Genomic DNA, 22,459 nt, shown 5'->3' on the forward strand with positions numbered 1-22,459 from the left:
GTAGCCGCCTTCAAGAGCCGACTGCCACTTGCCTGCGCGATGCAAACTCCTGCCGCGCCTCTCCTGGCAAGGGACGGGGACAGCACTGCTCCTGCCCTCCGCTGCGGTCGCGCTCACTCGACTCGACTCCCTCCCCACAACCCCCTGACTTCACTCCTTCCCTCCACGTCTGCCACACTCCACGTCCCGATGTGGACTGAGGGCAAAGCCGCGCTTGCGTCTTGGCTGCAGTGGCAAGGGGGCAGGGCCTGTCAGGGCGTGGCCGCTTGGGGTCCGTGACCTTCATTGTGTGCTAACATGGGTTACCATGGCAGGGGCAGCCCGGCTGCTCACCTTGCACTCACAGCCCATCTTGTACCTCTGGTTTAGGCTCTTCTTCTGGGTCAGGCTCAGGGAGTCCCAGGTGGAGACCAAGTCGCAGAGCCCATTTCCGTGCTCGGGAAGAGCTGTTCACCCACAGTGGCATCCAGCCTTGCTGCCTGAAAAATCCATGCTGTGCTGCTCAGGGTCGTGACAACTGTCACACTACGGCTGTGCCCACACCGCTTTTCCTCATTCTGAGTGACGCTGCCCATTTTTGTGTATTCCTACCTGTGTGCAGCCAGCTGTGGCCTTCTATCCCATAAGAATTTTGGAAAATCACACATTTTTTTCCTCGATTCCTCTTCTGGGCTCACTGCCATACAGGCCCACAGTCCATGAGTATGGCTGGTAAAGTCCGAAGCAATATAGAATTGTGCACTACTGAAAAATATCCAACGGTTCAGCTCGTTTCAATCGTTTAAGGCAAGGCTTTTAGCTGGAACACAGTCGAGACAATTTAAAACTAGTGCTAACCTGCACACCCTCCTTGATTGGCACCTCTTGCTTTATCAATTCTGCGCATTTTGTTCTGTCCTTGGCAGTACATATCAAGATTTTCTTGTCTAAAAGAAACAAGAAAGATCAGTCACAAATACGCAGAAATCCAGACAACCACATCCGTGGTGCCCACACAGTAACATTGCTCTACTGTTTTCCTATGCCCAAAGCTACTAAGGATTAACTGAACACAACCATCTCTTGTCACGTGTTGTCACAAGAGGCACGTGCTGCTTCAGCATCGATCTTTCAGGCTGTTACCAGTGAGAAAAAGGAAGCGTGTTTTACTGTAGGAAACTTCGTTCAGGGCCTCATTTGCCTCTCTAGGCACCCACACGGTGAATAGCCCAGGAAACGGTACAGAAGTGAGCAGCAAAGCAAACCCAGGGCACCCCAAGAGACCCCCTAACGACACGAGTCCTTCTCTCCTTTTCACCATGAGGTCCCAAAGCAGCAGGGCAGGAGCAGGCAGGGCAGTCATGTGCTCGGGTCACACCGGGCAGGAGAGGGCAGGAAGAGCCCTCGAGCACCCAGGATTAGTAAAGAGAATTCCTGCCTTCAACTGAGGTTAGTCCATGCCCAAGGCCAGCGCTGATCCAGACGTGAAACTGAGGGGGTCAGTGAACCCCAGGTGCCACACAGGCTGCACCTTCTTCCCTCGCCTCGTCCATGAATTGTTTTCCAGGCTCCTCCACCTCACCCCGGCTCACACACCTGCAGGCTGGCTCAGGGCTGGCGGGGGGCTGGCGACCCTGGGGGCAGCAGCAGGAGCTGCTCTGACCCTGCTTGTGGGGCTGTCCCTGGGGCTGAGCACTCAGGCCCAGGGCTGGAGAACTGGGCCATGACAGGGCCTGTGGGCCCTGCGGTCTCCAGGTCCCTCCCCCAAGGCCCAGCCACGCTGGGAGTTACCTGCTCCTGCAGCACCCCTAGTCCTGGTCCTGTCCCTGTTCCTATTCCTGTCCCTGTTCCTGTCCCTGTCCCTGTCCCTGTCCCCAGCTGCCCCCAGCCTGTCTCTCCTCCATTTCTCTTCAGGCCCCTCGGCCTCTGCCCCCTCTGGCCCCCAGGCCTCTCCTCACCTCAGCAGCTCCTCAGCCAGCCAGGACGTGGGGCCTGCGGAGGCGGCCTTCAGGAAGGGCCATTTCCCTGGAGCGGGGCCTGCAGCAGCGCAGGGGTGGGCACAGCTCTGCCCGCCCTCGGTCCGCTTGGGGGCCTGGGCCTGCTCAGGGAGGGAGGGGGACAGGAGGGGAGCTGCCCTGGGCTTGCTCTGCATGGTCAAGTCCCAAAAGGCGGCTCTGTCTGTGCTCCGGCCACAGCCCCGGGCAGCAGGAGCTGCGTGACGGAGCCACTGGCATCGGCCAGGCCTTGCCTCGTCACACCGCCCGTGCTGAGCCCAGCGCCCGGGGTCTTCCTCAGGCCTCACCTTCCCCTGGGTGATGGGGAGGAGACGTGGCCTGTCCCGGCGTGGCCAAGGACATCTTCCTGTGGCCAAAGGAAGGACGGAGCCCCCCTTACTCTCTCCACGGGGCTGGCCACTGTCCTTGGCTCCTGTCCCCGGGGATCTTCGGCGCTGGCAGGCCCTGCAGGCTTTCAGGGCCAAGGAAAGGCCGGAGTGCCAGGGGCTTCTGGGGCTCTGGGCAGCTTTGGGCATCTCTGAAGCTGAGGTGTGGCTGCCCCTTTCCCTCTGCAGACACAGATACTTGCTGCCCCCTTCATGGTCAAACCCTGTTTCTCCTCATGGCACATGAACTGGACAGAGGCCACATCCCTGGTAGTCTGGGAGGACTTCAGGGAAACATAGAAGTCAAAGATGCATGCAGATAGGAAGAAAGTGAAAAGCAGCCGTGTCCAGGTTTTTCTGCTGTTTCAGGACAGAACTCAGGCATTTGTGTGCATCCCAGCACCAAAGTATGCTTTTTTCCTCCAAGCTGCACAGCTTTTCACCAGCAAAAGGGAGCTGGGCTGAGCTGGCCTTCAGGATACCTCGGCTCCTTCCTCTTTTAATTGTGTGCCTATACTTCCATTGTCTTCCCAGCAATTTTTTTTCCTTCCTTTCTTCCCCACCCAGTTCCCTCCTCTTTCAAAGGTAATTATAATTGGACTTTCTGGACAGGTCATTGAGTAGGTAGACTCAGGATCTAAGTCTAGGCTGGTCTGTGCCTCCAGAGCTGTAGGCTGAGCAATTCTACCTATAAGGCTAGGTAGAGAGGAGTTCCTGTTTGTCACTTGTGGGTTTTTTTGGTCCTGAGACAGTGAAGGTAAGGTCATCAGCTCTGCAGCAGCTAAAACCACCACTGAAAGAGTTTTGCTGGTGGATGCTGTTCTGTGTGTTCTATTTTCAACAATGATTTCATTAAGCTGGAATTATTTCTATGCAATTAGGGGATGGGGATCTTCTAGCACTGGTCTTCTGTTTCTGGAGAGTGTCCTGACAGCTTTTGTCATCCAGAGCTTTCCTGTCTGTTCCCGAGACAAGCAATGGCCACGACATGGAACAACCCCTATGAGTAATGGCTTCAGCAGTAGGCTTGGATTTAGTGAATCCCCATGGACAAATGTACGTAGCAGGTCCTCCATCCAAGAATTTTGAGGTACCACCACTCTAGAGTGAATCTGGAGTTTGGTCAGGTCCGGCTTAGGGATGGGTTCAGTCTCAGGGCCATGCCCCCAGGGACTTGCTGGGAAGGGGGTGGGAGCATGTCCCCAACCCCTGGCAGGAGCTGGGGGAGCCCGCACCTCTGCTGCCAGCTGCTCCCCCCAGGATTTGCTCTCTGCTGAGGCAGATGGCTGGAGAGGAGCTGCGTATCGTGGGGCAGACACTGGCGTCAGCAGAGTCACACCAGCAAGAACCTCAGTGCCAGACTCCCACCGTGCTGAGGCCTTGGCAGACCGTGCTCTGCAAAACCAGGAGAGTTCAAGGGCTTTGGGACAGCTGCAGATTTTGATGCTCCCCCAACAGGGAGGCAGCGGGGATTTGGAGGTGGCTGTGCTGCCTGTCCTGTGTGCTGCCCTGCAGTCCCCGTGCGGTAGTGAGAGGCAACGTCTGATGCAGACAGAGCACGTATAAGCAAGAGCCTTTCTGCATACCATTCCTCGGTAGTGACTGTGAACAACAAGCGTTTTCACTGCTAGGAAGCAGGCACTGTCTGGAAAAACATGCTATTGATTTCAGAAAGTGCAGTTAGAAGAGACTAAACTGAACATTAAAATCACTGAAGAGAATTAGTTCTGGTTTAGCTCAAACCAGGAGAGCTAAGGAGCACTTATCCTAGGTCAAGGAGTTTTTGTTTCCCCTGCTCCGCCAGCCAGCAGGCGCAGAAGAAGCTGGGAGGGAGCATGGCCAGGAGAGCTGACCCCAACTGGTGAAAGGGTCATAGAACATCATGGTCAGTAGAGAAACTGGGGGGATTTGGCCAGGAGGGGTGCATCACTGCTCTGGAATCGGTCAGTAGGTGGTGGGCAACTGCCCTATGCATCACTTGTCTTTTCTTGGGTTTTCTTGCTCTCTCTCTTTGCTATGCTCCATTTAAATACAGTTACTACTGTTCATGTTAGTATATTTTTTATTATTATTGTCATGATTTTATTTTATTTTACTTCTTTATTAAACTGTTCTTATGTCAACGAAAAGTTTTGTGTTTTTTCCGATTCTCCTCCCCATCCCAGTGGGAGGGGAGAGGAGTGAGCAAGTGGCTGCGTGGGCTTTGGCTGTTGGCTGGGGTTTAGCCACAACGCAGAGAGCACCAGCACCTTGGCCGGTGGCGGTGACATGGCGCTGGCCAACAGGCAGGATTTCCGTTTTGCTGGCTCGGAGTTTTTGGGAGCAGCCGGCTCGCCGCCGGGGCCAGCAGGGAGGTCCGTGCCGCAGCCTGTTTCCCGAGAGGTGCAGAAGATGCCAAGACTGCTGCTGGCCTTCTGGGACACCTTGGCCAGCTTCCCCGCTGCGCCGGGCACTGGCCTGGGAGCACCGCTGCTGCAAGAGACCCTCTTGAGGGTCCCGGTGTTGTCCCCACTGCCCCCAGGCTCCTGGCTGTGGCTGGGCTCCAGCAGCGCCTTGGGTGACACAGGTGGCTGCTTGTGCTCGCAGGAGCTCTGCCGGGGCAGCTCCGCTTTGGCCGCGCCTGCCCTGCTGGTGTTGCAGAAGCCTTGAGCTGCTCTGGGCGCGGGAGGCAGCTGCGGGAAGGAGAGCGACTCCTTGGGCATCCGCGCTGCACCATTGGGCAGAGCTGTGGCCATGGGGGTGGCTTTGAGGAGCAGCCTGGGTGACGGAGAAAAAGCAGGTGCCTTTGGCGGAGCGGTTCTGTTGGGCGGCTCCAGCCCTGCCCCAGATGTACTGTGGGCCACAGGGGCTCTGACCTCCTTCGGCCCCGGCAGCTTCTTCCCCAGCAGCATGTGTGGTCTCTAGAGAAACAGAAGGACAGAGGTTCAGGGAGGAGAGCATTCAAGGAGCCAAGGACACAGAGGGATACGTCCCTCCCCATGCCTTGCCAGGCACGCTCAGGGACCCTTGGCTCAGTAGGATCCCTCCTGTCAACCGTCCTCCCTCGCACCTGCCCGTTCGGAGCAGTGCGCCTGCCTCCCTGCGGAGCTGCAGCCACCCGCCCTCGCAGAGCAGACAGAGGGGCAGCAGCTCCCAGCTCCCAGGAGCGCTGGCTGAGAGCAGCCTTAAGGACTCACCTGGCCCGTCAGCAGTGAAGACAGGGCCCTGCTGGTCACAGTTGTCTTGACCTGAGTGGAGCCAGGCAGGCTGGAGGCAGCTTTGGCCGTGGGCCCCTGCGAGCTCTTCCTGGGGCTGGGGGTTCTGGTGAAGGCAGAGAAGTGCAGGTGTTAACTGCGAGGGTTCGAGCGACGAGAGCGCTCTCGTCGGAGATGCACACAAGCAACAGGAGCCAGAAGCTCCGAGGAGATGAACCGCTCTTGATCTACAGCAAAATCCTGACAAGGAGCTGGACCTCTCCCCGCCACCCTGCTCCGAGCCAGCACGTGCACACAGGCTTTGGGGCTACTTGGGCCAAGCTCCGTCCCACACCCAGGCACGTGTTACCAGCCCCGTGCCCAATGCTGAGAGCAGGGGGAAGAGGGGCCGCAAGACACAGGGCGCTCTCACCTCAGGTAGAACAGCACGTAGGCCTGCTCTTTGAGGACCTCTTCGGTGCTGCTGGGGTGGACCCGCTCATCGTTCATTTTATACCACTGCCCATTGCTGGCCTGCAGAAGGAGAAGAGAGAATGGGGTCCGACTGTGAGCGGCGACACTCCTGGCATGAAGAGCAGCAGGAACAGTGCCCGTCGGCAGAGCTCCTCTCCCCAAAACCCACAGGCGGCCCAGGGCAGGCAAGGGGACTCTGGGAGAGCAGACCTCCACGCTTCCTGCAGCGGAGCACAGCCTGTGCAGCACACCTGATCCAGTGCTCCACACCACGCACCTCTGCTCAGCACCCTCCTTTCTGCACATTACAGGGACCCGTGAGCACCCACCAGCCCCCAGCCCAGACGGGGTGCCAAGAGAGCTCCCCGGGCTCACCTTCACGAAGCAGTAGTAGTGCCCGGCGTGGCAGCTGTACCCAGAGTGCACCAGCACCGCGTAGAGCCCGTACAGGACAGGATCCCCATTCTTCTGAGACATGTAAGGGCGGAGGTTGAAGAACTCGGGGTACCCCACGTCCTGCAGAGAGAGGATGTCTCAGGAGCCTGCACAGCAGATGGCTTTCTTGCTAGAGCAAGGGCAGCTCAGCCGTCCTGCAGATCCCACCTTTCAAGGGAGGGGGACCCGCTCTCGCCAGGCCGAGTGCACGGTGAGGAAGATGCCAGGATGAGCCAAACTCCCTCTGTGCCGCACAGCTGGGGAAGGTCAGCAGGACTGCGGCAGAGCTTGCACTGGATCGCCTCCCACCCTGCTTTGGGCAGCAGAGCCTCGGGCCAGGAGACAGCCCCCGCTCTGGATTGCCGAGCACTCACCTTTGTGAGTTTGCCTCCACCAAAGTCGGCAAAGCGCTTCAGCGAGATGGTGAGAACGTTGGAGGCTCGGTGGATGGTGAAGCCCTTGCTGGCCGTCACTTTCTTCTTGCATCTGCGCAGCAAGAGCTCGAGCTATTCAAGCTGATCCACCACCCGGACAATGCCAGCCCTGGCCAAGCGGCACACCCCACGGCAGGGACCCTGCTGACAGCGGGCACCGCTCCAGGGCACCTGCTTGTGGCCGTGTCTGCTGGCCCCTGCCCTTCCCACCAGAGGAGGGAGCTGAGGAGAGGCAGGCTTCATTGCAGGCTTCCGTGGCCACGTGCCTCACAGTTTAGCCACGGAGCAGGTAGAGAAGCCCTCCCTTACTGGAGCAGGCTTTCCGCCTGCTTCCCACCAGCACACCCACGGGCCCCTTCCCGCCCACAGCCCCACACACTCACTGGGCACACATGTAGGCGTTCTCCCCGCCCAGCAGGTCTGGCTTCACAAACAGCTCCAGCGCCTGCACTAGGTTTGCGGCTTCCTGCAAGGGCAGAGGAGAGGTCAGGGCATGAGTGGCCTGTCCACACGACAGCCCAGCTCCCCGCCGAGACACTGGCCCCGAGAGATAACACAGAGCATGAGCACAGGGCCACAGGCTACACCACACCTGTGAGCCTGCCACCAGCTAGGCACCGGCCAGCACGCTGTAAGGGACGGCGGCACTGCCCCCCACACCACAGAGCCTCAACGCAGGAGTCGTGGCCCACGCTCAGGCAACGGGCACTGCTCTGCCAGAGAGAGAAGGCAGCGCCACAATGGAAGCGGCTTCCCTCTCGCCTGCACCGTGCCTTGACGCTGGCCGGTTAAGGAGCCTTAAGAGCAGTAATGGTGCAGGTGCAGGAACGTCCCCCCACGAGAGCAGAGCTCCTTCCCATGCCCAACCCTGCCCCAGTACCCCGATCTCCAGCGGCAGGTCCAGGTAAGGGTCGTACGTGTCCGAGACGCTCTTGCACGCCAAGCACTTCACTGCAAAAGAGCGAGCAATGAGCACAGCCTGGCACAACACCTGCACCCGCCACCACCCCAGCACAGCGCAGGCAGCTGCAATATTCCCCCTCTCTGCATTTGGGCTCTGGGAGGTGAGCACCAGGATTCACAGCCTGGCAAGGAGGAAGGCTGGCAATTCCGCTGGGACAGCGGTTGTTGCTAGAGAGCTGGCAACAGGGGTTCCTCTATCAGTGGCAATGAGCTGGAGACCCACGGCCAACGGCTTTTTCCATCGCCACAACAGGGGTCACGAGCTGCAGGCACTGCCAGACTGACCGGCTGCAGCTCTGGGTACGTTACGCATGCTTCGCCACTTTCCCAAGAGATTTTTTACCGCAAGGCTCTCGGGGCAACAGCAGCCCTGAGAGTCGCAGGCCCAGGACCTGGCAGCCAGCACTCACCACGGGACCGCAGGTAACCGCCAAAGACCTGGTGAACCAGCGTCGTGGCCTGGGTCTCGCGATCCAACCTGGAGATAACAGCACCAGATCTCACACCACCCCTCCGCCATGGCCACACCCGCGGGCCACCCCTGTGTCCTCGGGACAGCTCCCCTGTGCACTCTGGCCAGCGGATGGGCTGCAGAGCTCCAAGGGCAGAGGGAAGTCGCAGCTGCTGCCAGCCTGCTCTCCCAGTGCCGCAGCTCGAGGGGTGGCACCAGGCTCCGATGCACACCTTCCTTGAGAAGGAGCAGAAACTCCTGGCTGGAGCTCAGAGCTGGGCACTGCAGACGGAGGCAACGCAGGCTTCCCGGGACGGAGAGCCCACAGGAAAGCGGCTCAGCCCTGGCCACAGCGCTGGGGCTGAACTAGCGGGCACGCCTGTATTCCTCAGCAATTGGGACAGGATCCAAACCCATAGCAGCCTCGGGATTTGGGGACAGGACCACAGCTCTGCTATGGTGGAGGAGTCAGGAGAAGGGAGAAGGCAGACAACAGCCCAGAGCTGTGTCACAGAGGGGCAGGGAGCTGGGCCACCCACTCAAGGTCCCTGGAACCAGCGGCTCCCTCTATGAGTCTGACCTGGGGGACACATTCACCCCACAGGCCCCTCCTGTGGGTGCAGGGGACCAGTGAAGGGACAGTGGGGAAGAGCAGCGATGGGCCATCAGAGGCCCCACGTACGTGGTACAGCCTTTCAAGCAGGCCTTCTGCATGGCATCGACGGTGTGACACAGGAACTCGTGCGCATCCTCCTGTCTCCTGAAGAGGATGTGCTGGGCAATATCTGCAGGAGAGGGAAGAATCAGCCCCAGCACGTGCTGCATGATGCAGGCCTTCCCTCCCTTCCTTGGGGCAGGGACTGTGGGGGTTGAGCCCCCTCAAACCAAACCAGACATCAGACTCTTGCCGGAAAGCCCCAAGTGGCCCTTGAAGGCGCCAGCCCCTGGCAGGCTCAGGGAGTCATCTCAGAAGAGCCGTCTGCCAAGACCTGCCCCCATCTCAAAGGCTACGCTCCTGCATTAGCCACTGCTCTCCTGCATGGCTACCAGGGGGAGGGGAAGGCAGCCGTCCTTACTCTTGAGGTCTCGGATGAAGGATATCGGCTTTATTGTCTTGCCGCTGTTGGCAAAAGCCTCAATTGTGTGCTTCTCCATGAGGCACATCATGCAAAAGCCTCCTTGGTCACCTGGAGCAGGAGAGGAGAAGACAGGGCGTTAACGACAGGACATGGCGCCCCACTGCCGGAGCCAGATGCAGGGGTGCTGAGCGCAGCACTGGCAACAGGACAGGCAGGCGCTCCTCCTCCCACTGGCACCCCTGCCCCAGCCCTGCTGCCTGCCGAGCCGGGCCTCCCTACTCACAGCTGCGGCTGTGCTCCTTGGAGAGCAGGTAGTTGGCGAGCGGCGGCGTGTGGGTCAGGCACTGCACCGTGGAGTTGAGGAAGCAGGTGTTCCCCAGGTTCTCCAGCCCGGCGCCGACCTGGTAGATCCGCTCCCACTTCATGGAGAGGCGCTCCACGGGGAAGAGCACCTTCTGGGGCATGGGGACCCCGTCCCCCCGTTCCCCTGCGGCATGGCCGCTGCCTGCAGGGAGAGGGGCGGTGAGTCGTGGCAGTGCGGAGCGTGGGGAGGGCCCCCCTCGCCCGCTCTACCTACCCTGCTTGCCGGGTGGCTTCTCCTTGGCAGCCTCGGCCCAGGGGTTGAGCAGCACGTACTTCCCCTGCAGCTGCTCCAGCTCGCAGGAGAAGCCGTGGCTGGTGGGCTCGACCTCGTTCTTCTGCAGCCGCATCTTCTTGGCCGAGGGGGCCAGCAGCCAGCCCAGCTCCCCATCCTCAGCCATCTCCCACCAGGTCCGCTTCAGCGCCAGCCTCGCTGCCTTCTTCGGCTTCTCCATGGTCAGTGTGGCAGAGGCCGGTGGCCCTGGCTGGGGGGAGGGGGTGGCCAGTTGAGTGGGAGCACCGGCCCTTTCCACTCTGTTCCCAACGCAGGGCGGTGTTGTCAGGGCAATAGGAACGCAGGCCTCGGCATCCCGGGGCCCATCCCAGCCCATCCCACCGCAGTCACCATCCGGGTCCCCACCGCTGTGCCCACGTGTAGCCGCCTTCAAGAGCCGACTGCCACTTGCCTGCGCGATGCAAACTCCTGCCGCGCCTCTCCTGGCAAGGGACGGGGACAGCACTGCTCCTGCCCTCCGCTGCGGTCGCGCTCACTCGACTCGACTCCCTCCCCACAACCCCCTGACTTCACTCCTTCCCTCCACGTCTGCCACACTCCACGTCCCGATGTGGACTGAGGGCAAAGCCGCGCTTGCGTCTTGGCTGCAGTGGCAAGGGGGCAGGGCCTGTCAGGGCGTGGCCGCTTGGGGTCCGTGACCTTCATTGTGTGCTAACATGGGTTACCATGGCAGGGGCAGCCCGGCTGCTCACCTTGCACTCACAGCCCATCTTGTACCTCTGGTTTAGGCTCTTCTTCTGGGTCAGGCTCAGGGAGTCCCAGGTGGAGACCAAGTCGCAGAGCGTGATGTGCCTCTCGCCATTGCCCACTGACTGGGAGATACTGTCGTGGGTGTCTATTACGTGCCACCTGATCAGGATGAGGAAGCTGATGTGGCCTTGTACAGGCAGCTGACACCAGCCTCGCAATCACAGGCCCTGGTTCTCTTGGGGGATTTTAACTACCCACATATTTGCTGGAAAGGCTACACAGCCAGCCGTTCACAGTCCAGGAGGTTCCTCCAGTGCATCGATGATGATAACATCTTGATGCAGATGGTGGATGAGCCAACTAGGAGAGGAGCACTACTGGATCTAATACTCACTAACAAGCAGGGTCTGGTTGAAGTGGTGAAGGTTGAGGGCAGCCTTGGCTGCAGTGATCATGAGATGGTGGAGTTCAGGATCTTGTGCGGTAGGAACAGAACACCAAGCAGGATCACAACCCTGGACTTGAGCAGGGCCAACTTTGGCCTTTTGAAGCAATTGCTAGGGGCAATCCCATGGGACAGGGTACTAGAAGGCAAAGGGGCCCAAGAGAAATGGTTTCTATTCAAGGACCACTTTTTCCAAGCTCAAGATCAGAGCATTCCATTGGGTAGGAAATCAAGAAAGGGAGCCAGGAGACCTGCGTGGTTAAACAGGGAACTGATGGGCAAACTCATATGGAAGAAGAGAGTCTATAGATGATGGAAGGAGGGGATGGCCGCTTGGGAGGACTATAGGGCTGTTGTCAGAGGATGTAGGGAGGCAACTAGGAAAGCTAAGGCCTCCTTGGAGTTAAGCCTTGCAAGGGAGGTCAAGGACCACAGAAAGGGCTTCTTCAAATACATTGCAGACAAAACTAACACCAGAGGCAGTGCAGGCCCACTGTTGAATGAGGCGGGTGCCCTGGTGACACAGGATACAAAGAAGACAGAGCTACTGAATGCCATCTTTGCCTCTGTCTCTACTGCTGGGGACTGTCCTCAGGAGCTCCAGAGCCCTGAGTCCCCAGAGGAAGTCAGGATAAAGGAGGAGTTTGACTTGACTGATGAGGACTGGGTTAGGGATCAGCTAAGCAAGCTGGACATACATAAATCCATGGGCCCTGATGGGATGCACCTGCGGGTGCTGAGGGAGCTGGCAGAAGTCATTGCTAGACCAGTCTCCATCATCTTTGGTAAGTTGTGGGGAACAGGTGAGGTGCCTGAGGACTGGAGGAAAGCAAATGTCACTCCAGTCTTCAAAAGGGCAAGAAGGAGGACTCGAGTAACTACAGAGCGGTCAGCCTCACCTCCATCCCTGGAAAAGTGATGGGACAATTTATCCTGGGCGCTGTCTCTAAACATATCAAGGATAAAAGGGTCATTAGGAGCAGTCAACATGGCTTTACCAAGGGGAAGTCATGTCTGACCAACCTTTTATGAAGACACAACCAGGTGGATAGAGGATGGCAGTGCAGGGGATGTGGTTTATCTTGATTTCAGTAAAGCATTTGACACCGTCTCCCACAGCATCCTCGCAGCTAAACTGAGGAAGTGAGGTCTGGGTGACCGGGTAGTGAGGTGGATTGTGAACTGGTTGAAGGAAAGAAGTCAGAGAGTTGTGGTGAATGGGACAGAGTCTAGTTGGAGGCCTGTATCTAGTGGAGTCCCTCAGGGTCGGTACTGGGACCAGTACTGTTCAATATATTCATCAATGCCCTGGATGAAGGGACGGAGTGCACTGTCAGCAAGTTTGCTGATGACACAAAACCGGGAGGAGTGGCTGACAGCCCAGCAGGCTGTGCTGCCGTTCAGCAAGACCTGGACAGGCTGGAGAGCTGGGCGGGGAGACATTTAATGAGATACAACAAGGGCAAGTGTCGAGTCTTGCATCTGGGAAAGAGCCACCCCATGTCCCAGTCTAGGCTGGGGGCTGAGCTGTTAGAGAGCAGCGTAGGGGAAAGGGACCTGGGGGTCCTGGTGGACAGCAGGATGACCATGAGCCAGCAACGTGCCCTCGTGGCCAAGAAGGCCAATGGCATCCTGGGGTGTATGAGAAGAGATGTCGTCAGTAGGTGGAGAGAGGTTCTCCTCCCCCTCTGCTCTGCCCTGGTGAGACCCCATCTGGAATAGCGTGTCCTGTTCTGGGCCCCTCAGTTCCAGAAGGACGGGGAACTGCTGGAAGGAGTCCAGCGCAGAGCCACGAAGGGGGTGGAATAGCTCCCTTATGATGAAAGGCTGAGGGAGCTGCCTCCCTTCGGCTTGGAGGAGACTGAGGGCTGACCTCATCAATGTTTATAAATACATAAAGGGCGAGTGTCAGGAGGATGGAGCCAGGCTCTTCTCGGTGATGTTCAATGACAGGACAAGGGGCAATGGGTGCAAGCTGGAGCACAGGAGGTTCCACTTGAACATAAGGAAAAACTTTTTCCCTGTGAGGGTGACAAAGCACTGGAACAGGCTGCCCAGAGAGGCTGTGGAGTCTCCTTCTCTGGAGACATTCAAAACCCACCTGGACACGTTCCTGTGTGATCTACTCTAGGTGGTCCTGCTCTGGCAGGGGCGTTGGACTAGATGATCTTTCGAGGTCCCTTCCAACCCCTGACATTCTATAATTCTGTGTGATTCTGTGAGTCCTTATAGTGGCCTTCCAGTACCTGAAGGGGCCTACAAGAAGGCTGGGGAGGGGCTTTTTACACAGGCCTGCAGTGATAGGACGAGGTGTAATGGTTGGAAGCTGGGAGAGGGCAGATTTAGACCAGATACAAGGAAGGAGTCCTTCACCCTGAGCGTGGTGAGACACTGGAACAGGTTGCCTAAGGAAGTTGTGGATGCTCCATCCCTGGAAGTGTTCAAGGTCAGGTTGGATGGAGCCTTGAGCAACGCGGTCTAGTGGCAGGTGTCCCTGCCACAGCAGTGGGCTGGAACTAGATGGTCTTTGAGGTCCCTTCTAACTCACACCATTCTATGATTCTATCATTCCTAGATACAATCCTAGATAGAATCAACTACTCCTAGATAGAATCCACCCTTCCTAGATAGAATCCTAGATAGAATCCACCATTCCTAAAAAGAATCCAACATTCTTAGGTAGAAGCCTAGATAGAATCCATCATTCCTAGATAGAATCCTACATAGAATCCATTATTCCTAGCTGGAATACACTATTCCTTGATAGAATTCAAGATAGGATCCACCATTCCTAGATAAAATCCACCGTTCCTTGGATAGAATCGACGATTTCTTGCTAGAATCCTAGATAAAATCCACAATTCCTACATAGAATCCATCATTCCTGGATAGAATCCACAAAGAATCCATGAAGAATCCTGGACAGATTCTGCCCTTCCCAGATAGAATCCTAAATAGAATCTATCATTCCTAAATAGAATCCTAGACAGAATCCACCATTCCTAGACCGAAATATAGATGGAATCCACCATCCCTAGATCGAATCCTATATAGAATAGTAGTAAGAATCCTAGGAAGCATCCACCATTGCTAGATAGAATCCCAGATAGAATCTTAGATAAAATTCACCATTCCTAGGTAGAATCCAGCATTCCTGGACAGAAGCCACAATTTCTACATAGAAAACACCACTTCTAGATAGAATCCAGGATGGAATCCACCATTCCTAGACAGAATCCATGTTAGAATCCACCATTCCTGTCCTGGGTTTGGTTAGGATGGGGTTAATTTTCACAAGAAGCTTGGAGGGGGCATAGCCAGGACAGCCAAACCCAAGGCACCAGGGGGTATTCGATACCGTGTGATATCATGCTCAGTATATAAGAAGGAGTGGCAGTAAGGCACGTGCAGCGCGGTGCAGTGGTGGTCTGGGCGGTGAGGTGATGCGTTCAATGTCTCTCGCTGTACATGTTATTTCATTGGTGGTGGTGTTATCGTTGTTTCTTCTCTCTTTGTGTTGTTCCATTAAACTGTTTTTATCTCAAGCCACGGGGTTTGACCCTTTTCTCCCAATTCCCCTCCCCACCCCGCCGTGCAGGTAGGGGTGAACAAAGGGCCGTGTGGTGCCCTGCTCCTGGCTGGGCCCAAACCATGACAGCCCTTTTTGGCACCCAATGTGGGGCCCGAGGCATTGAGATAACAGCAGATCTGGCCAGAGTGTGTTGGAAGTTTGTTATTTTAGTTAAGTAACCACGTGTCACCATGTTGGTTCGTCTGTTCACGCGGTGGTACTATGTAAACGCCTACATGCCCTATGTGTTCCCTGTGGTGATGGTTGTGACCGCTGGGAGCGGGATCAGGACTACCATCTTGCTGCACTGGCTAATGTTGACTCATGATATGATTTCATCGCTGGGCAGGAGGTTTAGCTGGTATTTGTATGTGGCATTGCTGCCATGCCCATTCCTCGGGCGCCTCCTCTCAGAATTTGTTACTAATCACACCCAGTCCACGGGAGGGACAGAGAGGGATACTTTCTCCCGGTCTTCACCTCTCTTTCCACCTTCAGGCTTATTATAGCATTTTCAAGAACTTTGAATCTCCCTGGGATGCCCAAGCCAGCATGTTCTTATTGCTGTGTCTCCTGAATGTGTCCCAGGTATCGTTCATGGTTAAACAACATTTTTCCAAGAATACCAGCCAGAGATCTGCCCCGAGGCTGGATAATTAGGAGTGGCAGTGTGTGTGGGAGAGTATGGGAAAGTGCCTGGGACAGTGGTCACCCCCAACAGTTTGGAATTTCACCCCTGAACAAATACAGAATCCTGAAAAACTAGTAAAACATTTGGAAAAGGTATGGTGTCACCCTGGCAATTCCAGAGAGACACAAATCACTGCAATATGCTGGGGCCTGGCCCGTGCCTACCAAGCCCTTCTCAACACTACTACTTCAGCAGTCAGATCTGCAATCATCTCTCTGTGATCATTCCCTGCCCTGTAATCATCAGAGCAGGGGAAAAAAAAGACTATCTGAATGTAAAAATTAAAAAAAAAAAAAAACAAACAACTCCCTGGCTGGATTATTTTGTTGGGATTTTTGGGGGTTATTTTTGGTTTGTCAGTGGGGTGACGGTGGGGTGTGCTTTGGAATTAAGAAAAATGCTATTTCAACTCTTAAGTCCAACCTACAAGGAAAAACAAACCACATGTACAAGGCTAGACACGTTCATGTATGTTGCAGAACTTGTACCAGCACTACATTCTGGACAGGACCGAATGACAAAGCAGAATTAAATCCTGTAAGAATCCTTCTCTAAAATATGTCTGGTTGCAAAGTGAATATTGTAGATCACCAACAGCAGTTCTAAGACACTGAGACTCCTAGTTTTCATCTGCCTCCCTCAATAGAAATAAACAGGCCCCAAAGCACAGAAAAAACCAGGACAGGGATGAAACAAAAAAATAAAAAAAAAAAAAAAACATCACAAAAAAACCCAAATCATCAGGAACTGTACCAAGCACCTTAAGTAACACGTAAGCAGCTCAAAAAAACTAAATTACAAAACTCAGGAGAGGTGTCAAGCGAGACAAATGAGTCCACACAGAGCAGCACTAATATCCTGCCAAGAGGACTATGCAGGTGAGAGAAGGTGCTTTGAAGGCCAGTGGTTTTGATGAGGCCACTTGTCACACAGATTGGTTCTGGTGCCTGGAAGGAAAATGGAGGAGGTTGAGGGGATAGAGGGCACACGAAGGGTATGGAGGGACTTGGACAGCTGACCAAGGTGCCTGCAGTGCAAAGGCAAGAGGATGGCTCCAGGGCACACTGACTGACAGAGAGGTCCTGCAGGGACTAGAGGGCACAGGAAGGGCTCTGGACCACAGCAAGGCAAACGGAGGTCTCTGGTGCACAAGGTACACAAGTAGGTAAGTCCCCAGGCAAGAAGGGGGAGACGGGCACAGCTCCAGGAGTACAAGGAAGGTAAACGTGAGGCTCTCGGGTACCCCAAAAGACAAGCCCAGCTGTCCTGAGAGGAGTAGTTGTAAGTCGGAGGAGTTCTGAGGAGACTGGGGCAATCTTCTTGAGAGGGGACGAGGGAAAAACAAGGCCTCTGGGATGTACCAAAAGCAAAAGGAGAAGATTTGAGGGGACCAGAGAGAAAAGAGAAGGGATTTAATAGGGCAAAAGGACAAACAGGCATCTTGATGCTACCAAGGAGCCTGCAGGGACCAAAGGGCAAGCAGAGTAATCATGTGGGAATTAGAAGGAAACAGGCTTCTGAGGGAACAAGGCAGCAAATAAAAAGCTCGTGAGAGGCCCAGAGGCAAATGGATGGGTCCTGAGGGGAGCAAATTGGAAGTTTCTTGCCTCTGAGACTTGACTCCCATTCTGCAGACTGCTGTCCTGCAGGCTCGGTGTGCAACTTGGGGATCTCTGCCCAGGCAGTCCTGACCTGCAACACCATGTGCACAAAACCGTTCTAAGTCATGCAGCTTCATAACCTGAATGACAAATGGCAAGTATTACTCCAGGATAGCTTTGACGTAGGCTTTTTCCCCTCCAGAGGACAGGGAGAAATTGCTCCTCCCCACAATACTGCCTCTGATAATGCACCTCCTTCCTCGCCATCTTACCCTGCTCCTGCCCCTCCTCTCCAGTCACTGTCCACCTCAAGCATCCAGGGCAGCTGTTTCTCACCTGCATGGTCCTTTGTGTCCTGCCCCCAGCCCCTCCTCTCTGCCCCACAGCCAGCAGCCCAGGCACTCTGGGCTCGTACTCACCTGGGAGGATCCAGCTGCCAGCTCAGGCAGAGAGGAGGGCAGGGAGAAGGGTGTCCCTTTACACCACATGCCTGGGCACAGCATAACGCAGCAGCACCAAGGAGGCATCCCAGGAGCCTTGTGACGGGGCAGCAGAAGGCTCTGGAGCACAATGAAACCTTTGGATGTGGAGGGGCTCAAGGGCTGGCAGAAGAACCCAGAGAGAGTGAGGGCATGTAATGGGTCTGCCTGAGCTGCAGCCCTCACCGTGCTGTGCAGTGGTAGCTAGATAACACACCGGTGTTTTGACTACTGCTGAGCCGGGCTCACACAGCACCAAGGCTGCTTCCCCAACCTTTCCCCAGTAGGCTGGGGGTGGGTAAAAACTTGGGAGGGGATATAGCCAGGACAGCTGACCCAGACTGTCCAAAGGGATATTCCATCCCACATGACGTCTGCTCAGCAATATAAGCTGGGGAAAACAGGAAGAAGGGGGGGACATTCGTTTGGCGTTTGTCGTCCAGAGCAACCGCTACGCGTACCGGAGCCCTACTTCCCAGGAAGTGGCTGGCCATCGCCTGCTGATGGGAAGTAGAGAATAAGATCTTTCGTTTTGCTTTTGCTTCCGCGTGCGGCTTTTGCTTCATTCAACTGTCTTTATCTGACCCACGTGCCCGTTGTTATATTTTCTCTCCCCTGTCCAGCTGAGGGGGTGAGAGTGATAGAGTGGCTTTGGTGGGTAGCTGGCATCTGGCCAGGGCCAAACCACCACAGGGCAAAAGGAGTACCTCAGGACATAAGTGTCCTGGTTTGGGCTAAACCACAACTGATTCTGGTTTAGTGCTTTTACTTTTCTGTTAAGTCTCTTGTAAGCAACTGAACTTTCTGAAATCAACAGCCTGTTTTTCCAGACAGTGACTGCTCCTAGCAGTGATAACACTTGATGTTTATAGTTCGTACCAAGGAATGGGATGCAGAGAGGCTCTTGCTTATACTTGTCCTTGTAGCGGCCAAGGTCACTGCTAAATCTTGTTCTGCGTGTTGGGGTGCCGGCAGTGAAGAGGGTCGCAAGCATGAAAAAGGTTGCACCTGCAGGGAGGAGCGAACCGGACAGGTGACCCAAACCTGGCCAACAGAGTATTCCATCCCATAGACGTCATGTTCAGCATAAAGCTGAGGGATCACGAGGGTCAATCTCTCTTCTTCAATGGCCGACATCTAAGGAGGGCTCTGTCTGTTCTTCTGTCATCGATCCCGACCCGTGCATCCCCGAATCCAGTGCCTGAGTCCAGCTCCTGCATCCCGTCCCTGTCTACTGCCGAATCCAGCCTGGGACTGCCCCTGTGCCAGCCCTGCAGCGTGGTGGTGACGTGTCGTCATCAGGGTGGGGGGAGCTGGGTTCAGTATTGGTGGTGTATCTATTTGTACATATTGACGTGACTGGAGCCCCCCCTCCCCAGGCACGGAGCACCCCCCTGCTGGGCCCGCAGGTCCTACCAGGGCCCGCACCCTGCACCTACGCACATCCCACGCCCAGGTCAGCCCAGCCCACGGCCTGAAACCTCCCTCTGTGGCCCTGCGCCCACCTGCCCAGGGCACAGAACCCTCTGTGCTGCTGCTTCACAGTACCAGGGACACTGCCAAGTCAGGAAGGTGTAAGAGTCGGTCCGAAAACACCATTGTCTCAACCTTGTCATCAGGGATATGGACAGTAAAGTACCCCGACAGTTAGGCTAACACCTTGACATGAGTCTGCAGCGGCCTGCCTGAGAAGCAGTTGCTGACCCTGGGAAAGGAATGCCAGGCTTGTGAGGTCGTTGTGCCCTGGACAGAGCAAGGACGAGAGCTGAGCAACTTGTTCATCTGGCAGGAAACAGCAAAATGATGGAGATGCTGCTGTCTGCTTCTCCCTTCTAGAAACCTTGTGGGGAGAGGTAAGAGCTGAAGGAGGGAGCCTTGTGGAGGCAAGAGGGCTCTGTTTTGGTGAAAGAGTGCTGTGCCGTTCTCCAGTGCCACGGATGAACCTGAGAACCGTTATCAAGAAGGATCGATCAGCATCAATGGAGCCAAGAAGAGGCGGAGAGACGGAGGAGGAGCAAGACGTGCTACTGGGCATAAAAAGGGGCTTCTCAGCACCTGAACTTGGAAAGCTTTCCCCACCAAGGATCACGATGATCGTTAGGACCGGCGGGACGCTGCCTGGACCTGGGACCATAGGGACGCCTCGGACCCGTGGTGGTAGCTGTCAATCTCTGTCCTCTTTTCACTTTACTTTCCCCTTTCCTTTCACCCTCTTTACCTATCGCACGCCGCTTTACAGACAAACAATAAAGTTTCACTGTTTGATTGTAGCAAACCCCCTTGGCATGGTTGCCATGATTTTGCACTTTGAGATCACAGCAAATGAACCATTATGAGTCAACCGAGTGGACTGTGACACTGTAGGGGTGACTTATCCCCTGGATTCTCCCCCGGATGTCAGGGTGTTTTCTCCCCTGGCTGTAGTGTTGGCATCTCCCCTGGCTTCTCCCCTGGCTCCTCCCCTGGCTATAAGGGTAGCTTCTTTCCTGGCTTCTCCCCTTCCTTCTCCCCTGGCTGTCGGGGTGGCTTCTCCCCTGGCGTCTCCCCTGGCTGTAAGCACGGCTTCTCCCCTGCCTTCTCCCCTGGCTGTTGGGGTGTTTTCTCCCCTGGCTTCTCCCCTGGCTGTCGGGGTGTTTTCTTCTCTGGCTTCATTCCTGGCTGTAAGGGTGGCTTCTCCCCTAGTGTCTCCCCTGGCTGTTAATATTATCATAAGAAGAACTTTCATTAATATTTTTTACAAATTTCAGGATGGCATCCAACTAAACAAATCAGAGTGAAAATCAATCAGAAGAGATTGCGATTTGATGTAACAGTTGTAAATGTTCAGAAATAACACGGCCATCATGTTCTGTTTCTCAGGATTCATTAACATTAGTGCAACAGTTGGAATTAATCAATGCACAGACGCCTCCTTCTTGCAGGTTAAGCACTGCAAGTGCTAGACAACTTTGTTCTACTATAATGCCAAAGAAGCAGCTTCTTGTTGCAAGGCTCAAATGGCATCTATTGTGCAATTGTCTGTGGCTTCCATGGTAGCTGATAGACTTTTAAGAGCTGTTTCTAGTTCATTTACCTCGAGTCTGGGAATTAAGGTTCTGATTAAACATCTCCGTCTGGACTCATCAGGGGTTCTTCATATGCTGGGGTGAAGAGGTGGAGGGCCAGATCTACATATGTGCAAGGGGCTGTGTTAACCCCCCCCACGTCCTGTGGCACAAATGACCACAAGCAGGGGCACTGCGAAGGAAACACCAAGCTTTTAATGAACTAAGCAATCAATAGAGAAATAGTGGAGGACTGTTCCTGCAGCAGGTTGGTCTAGGTTGCACAACACAGGAATCCATGTCCGCACCTTCTCCATCAAGAGCGGACAAGGGGCCAGGGGGCATTTTGCCACCCTGCATCCCTCGGGTTGTAGCTCGCTTGCTGGGCACGTTTTTGCTGTCAGATGCATTCCTCTTGCTTCTGTCCACATGCTGCCCGCTGCTGCTTGCTTGCTGCCTGCTGCTGCCTGACACTGCACTGTCCCTGTTTGGCTTCCCCTCCCACAGTGTTTTCCATTGTACCACCAGGCACACCATCATCTTCTTCTTCTCGACTGGAATATTGTCCTGTCGGGAAGTCTCTTCTGCGTTATGGGTGCTGGCTGGCACAGGGCGTTTGGCCTGCTTCAGGCAGGAAGAATGCTGCAAAACTAGAGTTGCTTTGCAAAGTTTTATTCCTATTAGTAATCATAGTGTGGGTGTTAGTGATAAGTCGTCTTGCGCCTGAATGATTGAAGGGTATAAGAACCCTGTGTAAAGGCACATTCAGGGTCCCTCAATTGGGCTGGGTCGTGGCATGCGCGTGACAAAAATACCTGCTCTTGTAATTCTGTACTTTATGTCCCAGCCTCTCGCCTTTGGTGTCACAAAAAATTAGCAACCGGCACAGGGCTCGCCTGTGAGCAGGGGATTTTGCTAGATGAGGTCCAGGCAGTGCTGGATGAGGCCACAGAGGGTGCTGAGTGAGCTGGGGACCCAGTGCAGTGCCAGCTCCAGGATCTCAGCGTGCAAACCCCAGACAGTGGTGCCCACTTGCTGGCCAGGTGCGAGCTGAGATTTCCACGCTTGGCCAGTCCCTGCCAGGCCCCCCAGTGCGGCTGTGGCTCCTTCCCAGGGCCGAATACAGCTCACCAGCAGCAATGCTGGTGCTGGGGCAGTGATGAAGGCCTCCATGCTCCTGGTGTTGATGCTAATCAACATGGTTTCTCCCATGGGTGCCTGCCACCCAGCACAATGCCCCATCTACCCCTCCTCTTGGTGGCGAACCCCAGCCCAGCTCAGCCACCCACGAGGTGGGCAGGGGCTTCATTAAACACCCCCCACCCACTGCAGAAATGGCCGCAGGCAGAGAGGGGTGCTGCAAAGCAAATACCCAACTATTTCAATGAATTAAGCAAGAAATGGGGATCTGGGATAGGGCTGGGGCTGGAGGAAGTGGGTGCAGATCTCTGCCCACGGGGGAGCTGCACCACCTGCCCCAGGGCCCCCAGGGACCCCGGCACCCCGTGCCAGACAGTGGCCTGGGCCAGCTGGTAGGTGACGGTGTGGAGCTGAGCAGGCTCACAGGACACCAGCAGCTCCGGGGCAGAGGGCAGCACGCCGGCAGTGACCGGTGGCAGCATCGCCGGGGTGGTGAAGCTCACGCCGGGCACCTCTGACGCCATCGGCAGCTGGAGAGGGAACCCTTCTCTTGGGGAAAGTGAAGAGGGGTGATGGGGTGAGATGGTGGCAAGCGGAGCTGGCTGGGGGGTTACCCGAGGGGCAGGAGCACCAGGAGGAGCAGGAGCCTGCTGCTGTGCCTGGCACGGCGGTTGGTCAGCATGAGGTTTGTGGGGGGCAAACAGCATTCTGCGGGTCTGTCCCCATGGCAGTTGTTCAGCCAGCCCCTGCTTCAGCCAGTCTTGTGACGGTTGGA

General features: G+C 55.7%; 1 protein-coding gene across 1 annotated transcript; it reads right to left on the reverse strand.

Annotated features, from left to right (window-relative positions):
• Positions 1 to 150: 150 nt before the first annotated feature.
• Positions 151 to 21,084, reverse strand: LOC147413867 (ubiquitin carboxyl-terminal hydrolase 36-like). Its single transcript, XM_086477042.1, has 22 exons — positions 20,853 to 21,084; positions 19,444 to 19,624; positions 18,940 to 19,056; positions 10,716 to 10,872; positions 9,955 to 10,213; positions 9,652 to 9,873; positions 9,366 to 9,476; positions 8,972 to 9,074; positions 8,249 to 8,316; positions 7,756 to 7,826; positions 7,259 to 7,341; positions 6,816 to 6,927; positions 6,382 to 6,522; positions 5,966 to 6,066; positions 5,536 to 5,659; positions 4,592 to 5,259; positions 3,595 to 3,754; positions 2,374 to 2,445; positions 1,938 to 2,077; positions 838 to 926; positions 334 to 446; positions 151 to 225 (listed from the first exon to the last, which is right to left on the reverse strand). Exons 1-22 carry the CDS (start codon positions 21,082 to 21,084, stop codon positions 151 to 153), a joined length of 3,399 nt encoding a protein of 1,132 aa, XP_086333168.1.
• Between the last annotated feature and the right edge of the window lie 1,375 nt (positions 21,085 to 22,459).

Source organism: Leptosomus discolor, chromosome 23 (genome assembly GCF_034619465.1).
Source record: "Leptosomus discolor isolate bLepDis1 chromosome 23, bLepDis1.hap2, whole genome shotgun sequence".
NCBI lineage: Eukaryota > Metazoa > Chordata > Aves > Leptosomiformes > Leptosomidae > Leptosomus > Leptosomus discolor.

Excerpts from the sequence above, each read along its gene's own strand:
- LOC147413867 (XM_086477042.1), bottom strand. The coding sequence starts at position 21,084 with ATGATGGTGTGCCTGGTGGTACAATGGAAAACACTGTGGGAGGGGAAG. Across the intron at positions 6,523-6,815 it reads GTGGAGGCAAACTCACAAAG|GACGTGGGGTACCCCGAGTT; the intron begins GTGAGTGCTCGG and ends CTCTCTCTGCAG. Across the intron at positions 447-837 it reads CAATCAAGGAGGGTGTGCAG|CTCTTCCCGAGCACGGAAAT; the intron begins GTTAGCACTAGT and ends GTGGGTGAACAG.